Source organism: Leucoraja erinacea, chromosome 5 (genome assembly GCF_028641065.1).
Source record: "Leucoraja erinacea ecotype New England chromosome 5, Leri_hhj_1, whole genome shotgun sequence".
Classification (NCBI taxonomy): Eukaryota; Metazoa; Chordata; class Chondrichthyes; order Rajiformes; family Rajidae; genus Leucoraja; species Leucoraja erinaceus.
In genome coordinates, this window is record NC_073381.1 from 18,825,244 (window position 1) to 18,841,996 (window position 16,753).

Below are 16,753 nucleotides of genomic sequence, written 5' to 3' on the forward strand. Positions count from 1 at the left end.
ACACAGCAATGATAAAGGACTTGACCCGGTGAGGGAAACATGCAGATGGTGCGTCCCCAGTCACCTGTTACCCTCACCCATGTGGTGGAAGAAGATACACATTTAGAAGACACATTCGTATAGGGGAGTATTTGAAATACAGATCATAGATAACACACACTTCAGCAGTGTGGATTGATGACTGTAGGAAGTGAATTATTAGGTCATTGATACAATATAAGGAATTGTTGTGCCTCGATCTGTTTAGTGTTGAATTGGAGCTGTAGCCTTTCAGACAAGTGGCAAGTATTCCGTTGTGCTCCCACCCATTGATGGTGGAAAGGTTTGAGGTGTCAGCAGGTGCATTATTCATCACAGGGTTGCAAGCCTCTGATCCGATCTTGCAATCATAGTTTTTACGTGGCTGCTGACAGATACTGGGTAATTGTGTGCCCCCGGACATTGCTGGAGAGGGGAATGTTATTGAATGCCCTGGGTATATAGAAACATAGAAAACAGGTGCAGGAGTAGGCCATTCAGCCCTTTGAGCCAGCACCGCCATTCAATATGATCATGGCTGATCATCCAAAATCTGTACCTCGTTCCTGCCTTCTCCCCATAGCTCTTGATTCCGTTAGCCCTAAGAGCTAAATCTAACTCTTTCTTGAAAACATCTAGTGAATTGGCCTCCACTGCCTTCTGTGGCAGAGAAATCCACAGATTCACAACTCTCTGGGTGAAAAAGTGTTTTCTCATCTCAGCCCTAAATGGCCTACCCCTTATTCTTAGACTGTGACCTGGTTCTGGACCCCCCCAACATCGGGAACATTTTTTCCTGCATCTAGCCTGTCCAATCCCGTACGAAATTTACATGTTACTATAAGATCCCCTCTCATCCTTCTAAATTCCAGTGAAATGCCAGGCTAGACTCTCCAATTGGAGGTGGCCATTGTCTGGCAATGTTGTGTTCAAACATTCCTTGTCACTTACCAGCCCTAGGTGTGGATTGTGGTGGGCTGCTCAAGCTGCTGTCAGATTGTGAGTAGAATTGAATCCACTGCAAACTTCACTGCTTTTGATTTTACAATGGAAGGAAACTTAGGAATGACACAGCAAAATATGGTTTTGTTTATGATTGCCCTGAGGATCACCAGCAATGATGTCCCATGCTGGGCTGATAAACCTCCAACAACAACCTCTCAGTGTGGGAGGTACAGCTCCATCCTCTGCCTTGTTTTTTTCCTTTCATGCTGAAGACTTGAGTATTACCAGGACTCCCTGGCCTTACACTCAGTCGAATGCTGCCTTGCCATCAAAGGCAGTCACTCCAACCTCACCTCTGCAATTGGGCTCTTTGGTCCACAAGGCTGTGATGATGGGTGCACCTCGCTCTCAGAGTGTGGATTTGAGCCTGATCTCCAGTGCTGTCTGCATAGAGCCTATACGTCCTTCCCATGGACTTTCCCCAGCCTCTTTATTTCCTCCCACATCCTAAAGACACAGTTAAATTTCCCCTAAGTGCTGGAAATGGCAAAATAAACAAAGAGGAATTCATGGGCCATGAATTCGTGAGAGAGAATACGTTTCAGGGATACAGAGAAGAAAATGGGGAGAGGAAATGAGGCTGGTGGGATTATAATGCTGGGAGGTGGCATGGACTCAATGACCCCAAATGGCTACCCTTCTGTAATGTAACAAGTTGGTTACAACTGGAGTTGAGTGGTGAAACCTAAACATCAGTGAGCAGGTTATTGATGAGGAATTGCTGCTTGGTAGCACTGATGATGACAACTTCCATCATGTTGCTAATGACTGATGACTGACTGGGCCATAATTAGCTGGATTGGAGCAGTTTAGATTTAGCTACATAGACAATAGGTGCAGGAGTAGGCCTTTGGGCCCTTCGAGCCAGTAGCGCCATTCAATGTGATCCTGGCTGATCATCCACATTCAGTACCCCGTTCCTGCCTTTTCCCCATATCCCTTGATTCCGCCACCTCTAAGAGCTCTAAGGTTTAGGTTCAGAGATACAGTGCAGAAACAGCCCCGTACACTAGCACTAATGTACACACTAGGGACATTTCACAATTTTTACCAAAGCCATTAACCTACCAACCTGTTCGTTTTTGGAGTGTGGGAGGAAACCGGAGATCCCAGAAAAAATCCACGCGATCACAGGGAGAACGTACAAACTCCATATAGACAGCACCCATATTCAGGACTGAACCGGATCTCTGGTGCTGTAAGGCAGCACCCCTACCGCTGCACACTGCCACCCCAAATTGTCCCACTTTTTTGTTTGTGAACAGGACATACCCAGATAATTTTACATCACTGGGGAGATGCAAGTGTTGTAGCTGGAAAGCCTGGCCAGTTAGTTCTGGAGTGCAGGTCTTCAGTACAACAGCTGGGATATTTCCTGCCCGTTGCTTTTGCTGTTTCCAGCTTTCCCATCTGTTTCTCGTTATAACATGGAGTGAATTAAATTGACTAGCTTCTATGACATCAGAGATTTCAGGAAGAAGTTAAGACAGATCATCTACTCAACATTTCCGGTTCAATGTTGTCACGGCTGTTTCAACCTTGGCGCACCATTCCAAAAAGATTTTTTCAAATAAAATACAAAACTTGGACAGTAAGATGCCTTTCCCTGAAATACGAGGAGGGACTTGAAGTATTCTGAACCGTTAGCTTTATGAAATTAGTACAAATGGCCAACAAGCTCTTTCCAGTAAGAGAGGGCAAAAAGACCGAGAGGAATTACATTGGATCTTCCCAGAATTTGCTTTAAAGAAATACTAGTTATGTTCCTGGGTTATGGATGACCTGACATTGAGAAAGCCGACTTACGCAAATCCTGCCACAGGTCTTTGAAGCATTTTTTCAAGCCTGTACTAATAATAATATGCTTCATAAGTTCATGTCATATGAGCAAAATTAGGCCATTCAGCCCATCGAGTGTATTCCATTATCCTGTCATGGCTGATCTATCTGTCCCACTCAACCCCATCCTCCTGCCTGCTCCCCATAACTCCTGACGGGCCGAATGGCCCACTCCTGAACCTATTGTCTTACTAATCAAGAATCTGTCAATCCCCACCTTATAAATAATCAATGACTTGGTCTCCAATGAATTCCAGAGATTCACCACCCTCTGACTAAAGATATTCCTCCTCATCTCGTTTTCAAAGGTGCGTCCTTTTATTCTAAGGATTCATGGTATTCATTAGAAACATAGAAAATAGGTGCAGGAGGAAGCCATTCGGCCCTTCGAGGCAGCACCGCCATTCATTGTGATCATGGCTGATCGTCCCCTAGTGACTGGATACTCTGTATATTCCATTAGTTTAACTATGGATTGTGTTAGGGTGATTATGCAATTAAGTAAAATTATGGCAAGTGTATGAAGAGTGATACAATATGGATAGCTAGAGAAAATAAAAGTTTCTGACTCATGGAAAATTTTGTCTGCCTGAATACATGTTGTAAAACACCATGTCTAGTAGACATTTTTGAATGAGTCAATTTGCTAAGTGACTGCAGGGACTGCAACTGCTATGTCTCAAAAACCTCTTCAATGATATGTCGATAAACAATGTGAGAATTTGTAAGCATGGATAAATACGTCCCCACCCACTATGTGGGAACAACATCAGAAGCTATTATGAGAATTTAAATTGCACCAAGTGGTAAACCGTTTGAAAATATTCCTTGTTAACTCCTTCCATCTCAGGAATCATCCCATTCAATGGTCAACCTGTGCTTGAGAACTGAGCACATTGCTCCAATCAAGATCAAACCAGTAATGAATAAACTTACATCACCACAGTCCTCACTTGTGCCTTCACGTACAAAGGAACACAAACACAAACCCAAATAACTTGTTTTGCAAAATCTTGAAAACATTGTGCATAAATATTCCCCAAATTACACCAATTTCAGCTTGCATTACCTAGTTCTTCTAACAGAAATTAAATGTGAAAAGAAATGCTGTTGTTGATAGTTTCTCTTGAAACGCAGTCTGGGATAAAATGTGCAGAACAATGAACAGACTCCGAGTTGATTTCCTGCGATAGTTTTAGCTGGGCAGTGGGAACAGATGGGGGAGAGAGGGGGGAGGAAAGGATAATATTGAACAGCTGCTGCCCTCAGATTGCTCTAAGAGGCCGAGAGGGGGGTGGATGCAGGGTTGTGGGCAAACCAAATAGTAACTCAATGCTTCTGAGCATGTGGCAGGATCGGTCGACACACAGCTGCACAGTGCCCGCCATAATGTTTGGGACAAAAAGACCCATCATTTATTTATTTGCCTCTGCACTCCACAATTTGAAATTTGTAATAGAAAAAAAATCACATTGGTTAAAGTGCACATTGTCAGATTTTAATAGAGGCCATTTTTATACATTTGGTTTCACCATGTAGAAATTACAGCTGCATTTAAACATAGTCCCTGCATTTCAGGGCACCATAATATTTGGGACACAGCGATGTCATGTAAATGAAAGTAGTCATGTTTAGTATTTTGTTGCATTTCCTTTGCATGCAATGACTGCTTGATGTCTGCGATTCATAGACATCACCAGTTGCTGGGTGCCTTCTCTGGTGATGCTCTGCCGGGCCTGTATTGCAGCCATCTTTAGCTTATGCTTGTTTTGGGGGCTAGTCCCCTTCAGTTTTTTCTTCAGCATATAAAAGCCATGCTCAATTGGGTACAGATCGGGTGATTGACTTGGCCACTCAAGAAGTGACCATTTTTTAGCTTTGAAAAACTCCTTTGTCGCTTTAGCAGTTTGTTTGGGATCATTGTCTTGCTGTAGAATGAACCGTCGGCCAATGAGTTTTGAGGCATTTGTTTGAACTTGAGCAGCTAGGATGTGTCTATACACCTCAGAATTCAATATACTACTGCCATCAGCAGTTGTATCATCAATGAAGATAAGTGAGCCAGTACCTTCAGCAGCCATACATGCCCAGGCCATAACACCCTCACCACCGTGTTTCACAGATGAGGTGGTATGCTTTGGATCTTGGGCAGTTCTTTCTCTCCTCTATACTTTGCCCTTGCCATCACTCTGATATAAGTTAATCTTCGTCTCTTCTGTCCACAAGACCTTTTTCCTGAACTGTGGTTGATCTTTTTAGTATTTCTTGGCAAACTGTAACCCGGACATCCGATTTTTGTGGCTAACCAGTGGTTTGCATCTTACAGTGAACCTTTATATTTCTGTTCATTAAGTCTTCTGCGGACAGTGGTCATTGACAAATCTACACCCGACTCCTGAAGAGTGTTTCTGATCTGTCGGACAGGTGTTTGGGGATTTTTCTTTATTATAGAGAGAATTTTTCTGTCATCAGCTGTGGAGGTCTTCCTTGGCCTGCCAGTCCCTTTACGATTAGTAAGCTACCAGTGCTCTCTTTCTTCTTAATGATGTTCCAAACAGTTGATTTTGGTAAGCCGAAGGTTTGGCTGATGTCTCTAACAGTTTTATTCTTGTTTCTCAGTCTCATAATGGCTTCTTTGACTTTCATTGGCACAACTTTGGTCCTCATGTTGATAAACAGCAATAAATGTTTCCAAAGGTGATGGAAAGATTCAGATTCAGATTCAATTTTAATTGTCATTGTCAGTGTACAGTACAGAGACAACGAAATGCATTAGGAAAAGACTGGAGGAAAGACTAGGTGCTGAGAGCTCTCTTATACCTGCATTAAGGAGGCAATTAAATACACCTGAGCAATTACAAACGCCTGAGAAGTCAATGTGTCCCGACATTATGGTGTCCTGAAATGGGGGGGGGGGGCGGGGGAGCACCATGTATAAACACAGCTGTAATTTCTACATGGTGAAACCAAAATGTATTAAAATACCCTTTAATAAAATCTGACAATGTGCACTTTAACCACATGTGATTTTTTTCTATAACAAATCTCAAATTGTGGAGTACAGAGGCAAATAAATAACTTATGGGTCTTTGTCCCAAACATTATGGAGGGCACTGTTTTTCCAATTCTTGCAAAGCCACTAAAATCCATTCATGTGTGAAGACAGATAACCTACTGCAGGGCTATCTGCAAGTGATGCAAGTTACACCCATGGGGTCTCCAGCATTTCTTTTTAGCTCAGACAGTCATTGCTGGTCACTCGGACAGCAGCAAGCCCAATAAAAGCAGCTGATCTCTGCAAACCCTTGCTTTATGCAGAGATGGAATTTACTACCTAACAGTGATCTGGATTGTGTGTATCAATTGGATTCAGCTGATCAGAAACATCCAGGTAAAGTGTTCTGGTAAGCAGAAACATTCAGGTAAAATATTCTAACATTGTAGTGGCAGTAGACACTTGCTTCAGGGTTTTAGTTGGTGTTTCGCAAGTCAGTGAAAGCCTGCATTGCATGCTCAGGACTGAAACAACAAAGGCATGTGACAATACCTGGGCTAAAAAGCTGGAGTTACGAATTATCTTTTGAGAAAAACGATGTTTGTTTTAGCAAATCTTACGGGAACGTGGAGTAATGTCTTTGCTTCGCTTTTCTTCATGCTGAACCCCTCCACCGGGATATGTTCTATTTTCCCATTTTGCGCAAAGAGAAGATGCGTGCCTGGGGGCAGCGGAACGACATCTGGTCTCGGTGTGGGCCCAAAAATAACTGTAGGAGTGACTGAGTCAAGGCCTGTCAGAACAGTGGAAGGAAACCAGATGGTTATGTTTGGACAGCACGACATCACACCAAGTTTAAATCAGCATTCACATTCACCGCAAATTCACTGCAAGAGCTTAACCCCTTCAGTCAGAATTTATTTTTTGGAAAAGATAGTGTAAATTAATAATGTACAGTTATTAAAAATGGAAAGATGACATTGGGATTTATTTAGAGCACGAAGGAATGAATAGTTGACAAAGAGATGCAAGAGACTGTAGAAGATTTAACCTGGAATAAATAACAAATTACTGGAGGATCTCGGTGCATCTGCAGAGGCAAAGAGATAGTTGACATCTTGGGTTTACACCCTGCATCAGGACCGAGAGCGTGAAGAGGAGAGAGTGGTGTGAAGAGAGAAGGCAGGTGGGAGAAGTGAGGGAAAAACTGGTAGGCCGTAGGTGGATCCTGGTGGGAGAGGTTGATAAGCAATTAGAGAGACGTGGGAATGGGAAAGGCGGAGAAAACGAGAGGGACTGGGAAGTGATAAATGAAAACAACAAAGGCAGTAGATTATGGAAATTGTGAAGAAAAGGTGATCAATGGAACCCAGGAAAGGAGGGATGAAAGGGAGATGCTATCAGGTAGGGGAGGAGAAAGTCACTGGGCTGGGGATGGGGCAGTTGGTTTGGAAGTAAGGGTGTGCACAAGAGGACTTGGGCAGATCTGAAGGAAAGAGAAAGGAACAGGATTGTTGACTACCCAGGCGTAATACAAGCTGCTTTTCCTCTAGCTGTGTTTGACTTCACCTTAACAGAGATGACAGGCAGATTGGTGTAGGAATGGAGAGGGGAATTAAAATGGCTGACTACCAGGACCTCAAGATGGCCATTGTGGACAGAGTGCAGGTGTTTGGCAAAGTAGTTACCTATTCTTCATTCAGTCACAACGACATTGGGGAAGCCATATCAAAGGCACTAAATGCATTAGACGAGGCTGGAGATTGTGTTTGTGGGCTTGGAGCTGGTATTTGCATCTCTTTTATTTTTAAATTGCGCTGTGAACCACTCATTTAAAAAAAAGTTGTCATCAAGTTTGCTAAAATATAACAGCTTGCTGGAATATAACACCAAAGGGAATTTCTCGTGCGAAAGAATGTGGTGGGGATCTGGAACACAGGGCTTGTAAGGATAATAGAAACAGAAACTCTGAACACTTTCAATCAATGCCTGCATTGCAAGTTAAAGGGCTGTAGCCCAGAAACCTAGATGGCAATCTGCTAATACGGAATTTCTCAGTAATTTTTTGGCTGGTTTGGTTGGAAAGAGCTAAGTGCCTTTGACTGCAACCTGCCTATTGCTGCCGGCTGTCTTAATTTTCTTTTAAAATAACCATTTCAAATGACCTAATACGGTCATCAAATTGTTACAGAGATGTATATACAATGATTTTATTTTATGTCATGTTCCCTTATAAGTATTAAAAATTCACATCTTGATTATTTGCGCTATGAATAACCCACGCGACGCAGTGGACAGCAAATTCCTGAAATACCATTTCTCTTGAAAACACTAGGGTAAAAAAGAAACATTTTGCAGCCCATGAATTTATAACAAATGCTTTGCTAGCATTTCTGTGCAGCCACTCCACTGTGCAGAAGACGCAAGGGCCAGAGAAGGGCGTGAATGAGGGATAAAAGGGGTGTGCAGTAGAGGAGGGAAGGATCACACGGGGGGGGGGGGGGGGGGGGGGTGGCAGAGGGGGGGAGGGGGGGGGGGGGGGGGGGGGAGGGGCAGGGGGGGGGGGGAAGGAAGGAGGGGGGGGCGCAGGGGGGGGGGGGTACAGGGGGGCAAGTGGACAAAGGGGGACACAGAGGAGGGGTTGAGGGACAGAGGGGGCAGGAGGACAGTGGGGGATAAAGGGGGAGGGGGGGACCGAGGGCCACATGTGAGGAAAAGGCACAAGTGAGGGAAACCATAAAAAAGATAGCTTGTGTCCATTACTTTCTAAAGTACAAATATCCGTTGTCAATACTTGGGAGAGATCAGCACAAATAGTTCAACTGCAACAGAAGGAGATACTGGGAGAAGGCTGGGATTTAAAGTTTTTTTAGGCAGTCTTCTTTCCCACAGGATCAAATGAAACTATTTGCAAACAAATGCATCTGGGCTTTCGTTGGTGCTCATCTGGTGGACATTCTCAGCACGACCAGCTGAATGCTCTGTGGGGTTTTTGAACTATCTTTGACACACAAAGAGCTTGGGAACAAATGGAAGTCACTGGTCCTACACTTGTTAACATTAAGCTCTCATTTGTATCTCCTCACCTTGACCAGCCCCTGTGCTTTTAGCCTACGAGACAAACAGGTTGCTGTAGATCTGGCCAGAATGGGTGAGGATGGCAGATTTTTTTTACTGAAGCATGTCATTGAAGCAGATGCGCTTTCACAATAATCTGGTGATTCTTGTGGTCGTCATTCCGACTCTGGCTTATCATTCTAGACTTATTTAGTTGCTTGCATTTAAATTTCACAGTACCGTTTAAGGTTGTGTACAGGCCGTGGGCACTCTCGTTCCCCTTTCCCCCCCGACTCTGTCTGAAGAAGGGTCTCGGCCCAAAACGTCACCTATTCCTTTTCTCCAGAGGTGCTGCCTGACCGGCTGAGTTACTATAGCCTATTGTGTCGATCTACGGGATATTAAGTTGCATTTGCCCTTGCTGCTTCCTTAAACATTGCTCGGTCAAGAATTTCCTCAAAATGTACCCCACTGACCAAGTTACGGGCCAACTATCTCAATGCCTCCCTCCTTCTTAGCTTGGTATTATATTCCTTGTCACCTTAGGACATTTCATTGTGTTAAAGGAAATGAATTTGCAATTGTTGTAAAGTTAGTGTTATTAACCATAATTTTAAATAAAGCCGTCATAAAAGTATCCAATACCAATATCTCCACATACACAGGCCAATTCAGTGGATTATTCGCTTTAGTATCTGATTGATGGTAATAATTTGATCCAAGAGTGCTGTACTTACAAGTGGGTCGAACTCCTCCCAGAGTCCTGGTTCCTGCAATTTCATTACCATTTGCATCGACACACCAACAGGTTTGTTGAGCTTGGTGACATTGTACCGGCTGATAGTTGCCATTAGCATCGCACTGTGGGACGTAGTGTTCGACAGGCCTCGGTCCTCTGGGCAGTGGGCTGCCCCACGCATTGTCCCTGTGGCGCTCACACTGTGTTTTCGGGGAGCCTGTCAAGCAAGAAGGTTACAAGAGATAACATTTAAAAGGCAGTCTGCCTTGGCCCACGCAATCTCCCGGTTTTCAAATAATTCGACTCCCCTTCCCATTCCGTCCTGGGCCTCCTCCACTGTCAGAACGAGGTCACACGCAAATTGGAGAAACAGCACCTCATATTTTATTTGGTCAGCTTACAACCCAGTGTTATGAACGGTGATGGCAATTGAAAACACGTGGGTTTTCTCTGGGTGCTCCGATTTCTGCCCACTCTCCAAAGATGTACAGGTTTGTAGGGCTTTTAGTTTCAGTAAAATTTTTAATTGTTCCTTGTGTTTACGATAGTGCTCGTGCATGAGGTGATCGCTGGTTGGCGTGGACTGAGTGGGCCTGTTTCCACACTGTATCTCTAATGACTAAATGGTATCCGGATCAGATAGAGACAATAGGTCCATTGCAGAATAAATCACATCCATAGTCAGAATAATCATGCCTGTTCTGCCTTCCCCACCTCTGCTTCCTGAACTGGGATATGAAAGTAGAATCATCCAGCAGCTAAATAGCTCATTCCCTTCAGCATGTGAACCACTCCAGTTTCTAGACATGTGGCTATTTTCATCTCCAACCACAGTTTGAACTACAGATTTGTTTAATGTCAAAAAATTGTCAGAGTCTGGAGCTAATTACAATCCTGAGAACTCCAGTTGCAAGGAATTAGTTTTTACTTCACTGAATCAGATTGACCATGACCATTACCACATGACCATTCATGCTTCTTTTGTTAATTGTCAGAAAATAATTATGGTATATAAGAGGTGACTGAGATACAACTTAAGGCTGTGTAATACATTGACCCAGATCTAGCTGGTTAAAGGAGCTTTTAGATTAATGATCCATTTCTTTGTTTTCAGCCTCTTTTGTTCCGTGTAGCAAACCCAATCCCTTATCTAAAAGGTCCTCTTTCTGCACCGGATTTGGCTGCAATTTAACCAATGTCCTTTTTTGTTCCAGTTTATTCATCTTCTCTCTTTTAACTCATTGCTGCAAGAGTTTGCTTGGTGTCTCTTTGTTCACTGAGGTCCCTTTGCCACAAAGAAAAACAAAATCAATAGCATAGTGGCGCAGTTGGTAGAGTTGCTGCCTCACAGTGCCAGAGATCCGGGTTCAATCCCCACCTCGGGTGCTGTCTGGGTGAAGTTTTCACATTCTCCGTGCCACCACATCCCAAAGACTTTGTATGTTAATTGGCCTTGGGAAATTGCCCCTCAATGTGTAGGAAGTGGATGGGAAAGTTGGACAATATAGATCTGATGTGAACGGGTGATCAAGGTGGTCGACGTGGGCTGGGTGGGCCAAAGGGCCCGTTTAGATACTGTATCTCAAAACTAGACTAAACTGTAGAGAAAAATTCTAACAAATATGGCATGCCACAAGGCAAGGTATTCAACAAAATTCTGCTCTATTAAGTTCAGTTCTGGTTAAATTAATCCACATCCAACACTAATTTGCATTGCATTCATCACAAGGCTCTTAAAAAAAACAAAAAAACAGGCAGTTACACTTGTAACTCCCAACTTTTATTAATTGAACTCGCAAAGGGTTTAGGGTCTCCCAAGCATAGGTGCAAGTCGCACTCAGCTCCCAGTTTACAATAGAAGACACCAAAATCCATCTTCCAATTGAACTTGCACTAGAGCTGATTGCCCATTATCCAACGCATCCATTGGGGGAAAGATTTCAAAGGCTGCCAACAGATGGGTGCAGAACTTTCATAAGTGATATGAGCAGAATTAGGCCATTCGGCCCATCAAGTCTAATCCACCATTCCATTATCCTGTCTTTTCTTCTTAACCCCATTCTCCTCATAACCGCTTGGGTATAAGATTGAAACCATGACCAAGTGCCTGTAGCTTACTCGATTCCCAACTCATCCATCGCCCCAAGTATAGCAGTCTAGGGTGTGTTGCTCACATGTGGTGATGGTGGACTTGTCGATCAGAGATACATAGATTTTAATTTGTACAGGTGCAGAGGTTATGGGGAGAAGACAGGAAAATGGGGTCAGGAGGGAAAGATAGATCAGCCACGATTGAATGGCAGATGGGCCGAATGGCCTAATTCTACTACTATCACTTATGACCTTATGATCTGACTTGATAATGTCCTGGACTGGACCCATCTCAACTGGAATATGTTGCTGGATAATGCATCAATCTGGTCTGAGCCTAACATGCCATCACACCCCCACTGAACTGGGTCTGTGTAGCCAAGCTCAAGCAGGGTCGAAATGGCCATTTCCTTTTTAGATAAATGAATGGCGTGGACTTAACTATATTTAATTGTTTGAGCATCCTTCAGAATGTTTTCACCAAGGAATACAGTGCCAGCCTATCCTTATGAGATATTTTTATTCTTTTCTGAAAAGAGCTCTTTGAAAGTAGTGTTCAAATACTTTCAAAGGACTCTTTTTTTTTGGAAAATAATAAAAATATCATTTAAAGATAGGCGGGCATTGAATTCCTTGACACAAAGGAGGCGGCAGGGTTTTTATTAAATCAGAACTTCATTCTTCCACAAACAGGGAACAGGCTGCTGTCTCAATTCCAAACCACCAAGTGTAGATAACCTCAGATTTATTCAATAATTTAAAATATTTTTATACGTTTTAATTGCCGAAATAATTGATCTATAGGGAGTTATGTCACTTAAAATCTGGAATAGCCTACACTTCAATCAATCAAAACCTTATTGTAATTTAGAAATATGCAATACATGTAATTCTAAACGAAATTCCGTTGCATTTGGCTCCCCGTGCAACACAAAAATAAACAGAAGGATAAAATGGATAAAAAATTTTAATGGATAAAAAGATAAAATAGATAATGGTGATGGCCCATTACATTCAAGAGTCTAATGGCTCGTGGGAAGAAGCTGTTGCAAAACCTTGACGTTCTGCTCCTTATGCTATGATATATTTTGCCCCGAGTGAACAGTCCATGATGGAGATGTGTGGGGTCCTTTATAATACTGTTGGCCTTAGACAAGCAACGTTTGCACGCAATGTCCCCGATCGAGGGGAGAGAAGTCCTGATGATTTTTTCAGCCGCCCTCCTAATCTTTGGTTGTATTACATAGAAGTCCTACAATTTCAGGTTGTAGGGAACATGCTGGACTGGCAGGGTTATAGATAGGATAGATAATCACAGCCCTTCCCAGGGTAGGGGATTCCAAAACTAGCTTGCAGAGGTACACGTTGACAGGGAAAGATTTAAAGGAGATCCGAGTTGCAGCTTTTTCACACAGAGGGTGGTGGGTATGCCAGAGGAAGTGTTTGAGGCAGCTGCAACTGTCATGCTTAAGACATTTGGACAGCTACATGGATAAAATAGGTTTGGAGGGATTTGGATCAAATGCAATCAAGTGGGACTAGCAGAGATAAGCATCTTGGTTGACGTGGAATGTTTGGGCTGAAGTGCCTGTTTCTGTGCTGCAAAACACCACAACTCTGTAGACATTCACTAATCAGCAAAACTGTCCTCATAACTCCCTCAAATTCAGGCATAATTTTGGTTCTAGAATAGGAGTCAACTATATAAGAAAAAGAAGGATGTAAGATGCAAGTTGACCTTTCCCATTCCACAGTGGTTGATCTTGTCCCTCCTGGAATCCTATTGATGTCTCAACATGTGGTTTCTGAAGAATAGTTCATCATTTGAATACGTCTCAAATATACTCGTTATTCCTTCCACTCTGATACTTGTGGACTTTAAAAATAAATTTTGGCTCAGTGCAGTAGGCAAAGCTGACTCACTGTCCCAATAAACTGAACATCTTAACATATAACCAATTTCACAGAAGAACATTACTTTTCTTGTTCAAACAAAAGCTATGAGTGTCTAACTGTGGGTCAGGATGCAAACTCTGCTGGTTTGTACTTTCAAACTTACAGCATCAAAGGAATTCCAAGTAATTAGAGGTGTTTTGGTTTAAATTTGTCAATTTTTACAGTTTTTAAAATATGAGTTGCCATACTCTAATCATTCAATGCATGCTGATGTTCCCAGGGCAACACCAGGGAATCTTTTTAGACAATCCATCAGATTGTCACAGCGGTAGAGTTACTGCCTTACAGTGCCAAAGACCAAGTTCGATTCTGACTACAGGTGCTGCCTGCATGGAGTTTGTACGTTCTCCCTGTGACTGCGTGGGTTTTCTTTGTGTGCTCCAGTTTCCTCCCACACTCCAATGACGTACAGGTTTGCAAGTTAATTGGCTTTGATAATGGTATGGAAATTGCCCCTAGTGCTAGGACAATGCTAATGTACGGGGGTGATTGCTGGTGGGTGCGGACTTGGTGAGCCCAAGGGCCTGTTTCCGTGCAGTGTCTCAAAAAAGTTTTCTTTAAGTTAGGATTGAGGGTGATTTGCTTCCACTCCAATTTGATGATTTCTCAAGTGACTGATGACATCAATGAGGGCACAATGGACTTTGCAATGTTTGAGGCAGGAAATGCTTGGCAAGGCAGGCTAGTGTGTACTCTGTGTGTGTTCCCGTTGCTTTGTATCAACGCTCTCAATACCACCCTGAATGCTCGTTACACACACACACACACCACTCTCTGAGTGAAAAAGCCGAGTGAACCCTCGGGTTCCTAGTAAATCTTCCCCTCTCACCTTAAACCAATGTCCTCTAGTTCTTAATTCCTCTGCCCTGGGTAAAAGACTGCATTCACCATATCCATTCTCCTCTAACTCTTCCTGACCTTTCACTCAAATGAACATAATTGATCCTATGGCATAACGTAGAAGGTGACTGGAGAATTCTCCAACTTGTACTGGTAAATAATAATAATAATAATAATAATAATAATAAGCCTTTATAGTCATTGTACTTAGAAATAGAACGGAATTAGGAGAGCTACTCCTGATCAGTATACCTTCAACCAATATCATTCAAACAGATATCTGTTTTTTTGTAAACATCACTCTTCTGGGACATGGATACAAATTCTCTGACTCGCCACGAGAGCAGCAGCATTTCAAAAGTACTCCACCAGCTGTAAAACGCTTTGGAATGTCTAGAGTTTAAAAGAGGCTGTAAAAATACAACACCCTTTAGCTTTACTGCAGCCACAATCAGTTTTGTCGAAGCATAAAGTAAACTCTAAAGACATAACAAACTGGTCAGCTAATACCACTGCATTTAAGAGCACTGGATACACCATTATTGGCCATCTGCTGTTAAGTGCATTACCGCTTTGTGAGGTAGCTTAAAGAAAGAAGCTGAACTGCTTCCCAAAGGTTCAAAATGCAACAATTTATAAATATACTAGACTAAGTGGGACCCGTTGGGACCCATGTTCACACGGGAGGGCTGGTCCCCCGACACAATATTCCACCTCTCCACCAATTCCAATATTGGTGGCCAGTGGGGGGCTTTCTGGAGTGCCAGTATGGGTTCTTGGGGTGTCAGCTCAGTCCCTCAAGCCTGATCTGCTGGCAGCTCACTCACGGCTGGTGGGCTGGCAGTTGACTCATGACTATTCCTTGAAATTCCATTTCAAGCAGGGTGCAAGGCCACCAAATTCAAATCCATGTTCCTACCATTTCAAGCAGGGTGCAAGGCCACCAAATTCAAATCCATGTTCCTACCATTTCAAGCAGGGTGCAAGGCCACCAAATTCAAGTGCAGTTTCTTACCACTATGAGCAGGTTGCAAGGCCACCGAATTCAAGTGCAGTTTCATACCACTTCAAGCTGGATCCAAGGCCACCAAATTCAAGTGCAGTTTCATTCCACTTCAAGCAGGGTGCAAGGCCACCAAATTCAAATGCAGTTTCATACCATTTCATGCAGGGTGAAACCACCATAAAACCACACAAAACACCAAACTCACAGTTCAGTAGACATTCAGTGTGTTCAGTTGATTCACAGCTCAGAGTCATGACCTCTCCCTCCCCCATCATGCAGAGACTGAGCCACACCCACACTTCTGGATTTTATAACCCCTCCCCCTTCCACCGGAAAAGGTGTGGCTTTCAGGGCGTGATTGACAGGAGAGAGATTCTCAACATTTTTTAAACACTAATAACGCTTTTGTTTTTCATTGATGGGAAGAATTCTCTGCACCTGCTCAGCGGAGGGGAGACCGAGTAAGATGGCCAAAAATCACACCCGTAAATGGTAGCGTTTTAAAATAAATCAATATACAGTGCAAACAGGAAGTAAGTGCATTTGCAGTAGTGCCTTTTAACTTCAAGCCAAAGCACCCAAGCCACCGCGTGCAGTAAGTAGTACCAATCAATTTCAAGCAAAGCACCCAAGCCACCATTTGCAGTAAATAGTGCTATTCAACTTCAAGCCAAAGCACCCAAGCCACCATTTGCAGTTAGTAGTGCCTTTCAACTTTAAACCAAAGCTCCCAAGCCACCATTTGCAATAAGTAGTGCCTTTCAACTTTTAACCGAAGCTCCCAAGCCACCATTTGCAGTAAGTAGTGCCTTTCAACTTCAAGTCAAAGCACTCAAGCCACCATTTGCAGTAAATAGTGCCTTTCAACTCCAAGCCAAAGCACCCAAACAACCATTTCATGCAGTGCCTTTTTACTTCAAACAAACCATATTTTCATTTTCAAACCACATTAAGGGTACTCACAGTTGTGTAGACATTTGTTCAGTGTTATTCAGAGCTCAGAGAAACGTGACCCTTGGCTTCATCCATCTTCCAGAGACTGGGTGAGGCACACCACTTCCTGGTTTAATAGTCCCTCACCCTACCTCCAGCAGGGGCAGCAGAGAGAATGGTGAATTTTAAAAAAAACATTAATATCTCTCTGATTTGTCATCGACGCACCCGTAAGGCGGAGGGGGGCTCTGAGCGAGGTGGCCAAAAATGACGG

General features: G+C 43.2%; 1 protein-coding gene across 1 annotated transcript in view; it reads right to left on the reverse strand.

The window, feature by feature from the left end:
• The window catches only part of nid1a (nidogen 1a), a 95,784-nt gene that overhangs the window by 21,607 nt on the left and 57,424 nt on the right, over positions 1–16,753 (reverse strand). The window contains exons 13-14 of the mRNA XM_055635170.1: positions 9,652–9,870; positions 6,478–6,650 (exon numbers count right to left, since the gene is read on the reverse strand). Of these exons, the coding sequence (XP_055491145.1) occupies positions 6,478–6,650; positions 9,652–9,870 (392 nt within the window). The remainder of the gene's footprint in view (positions 1–6,477; positions 6,651–9,651; positions 9,871–16,753) is intronic.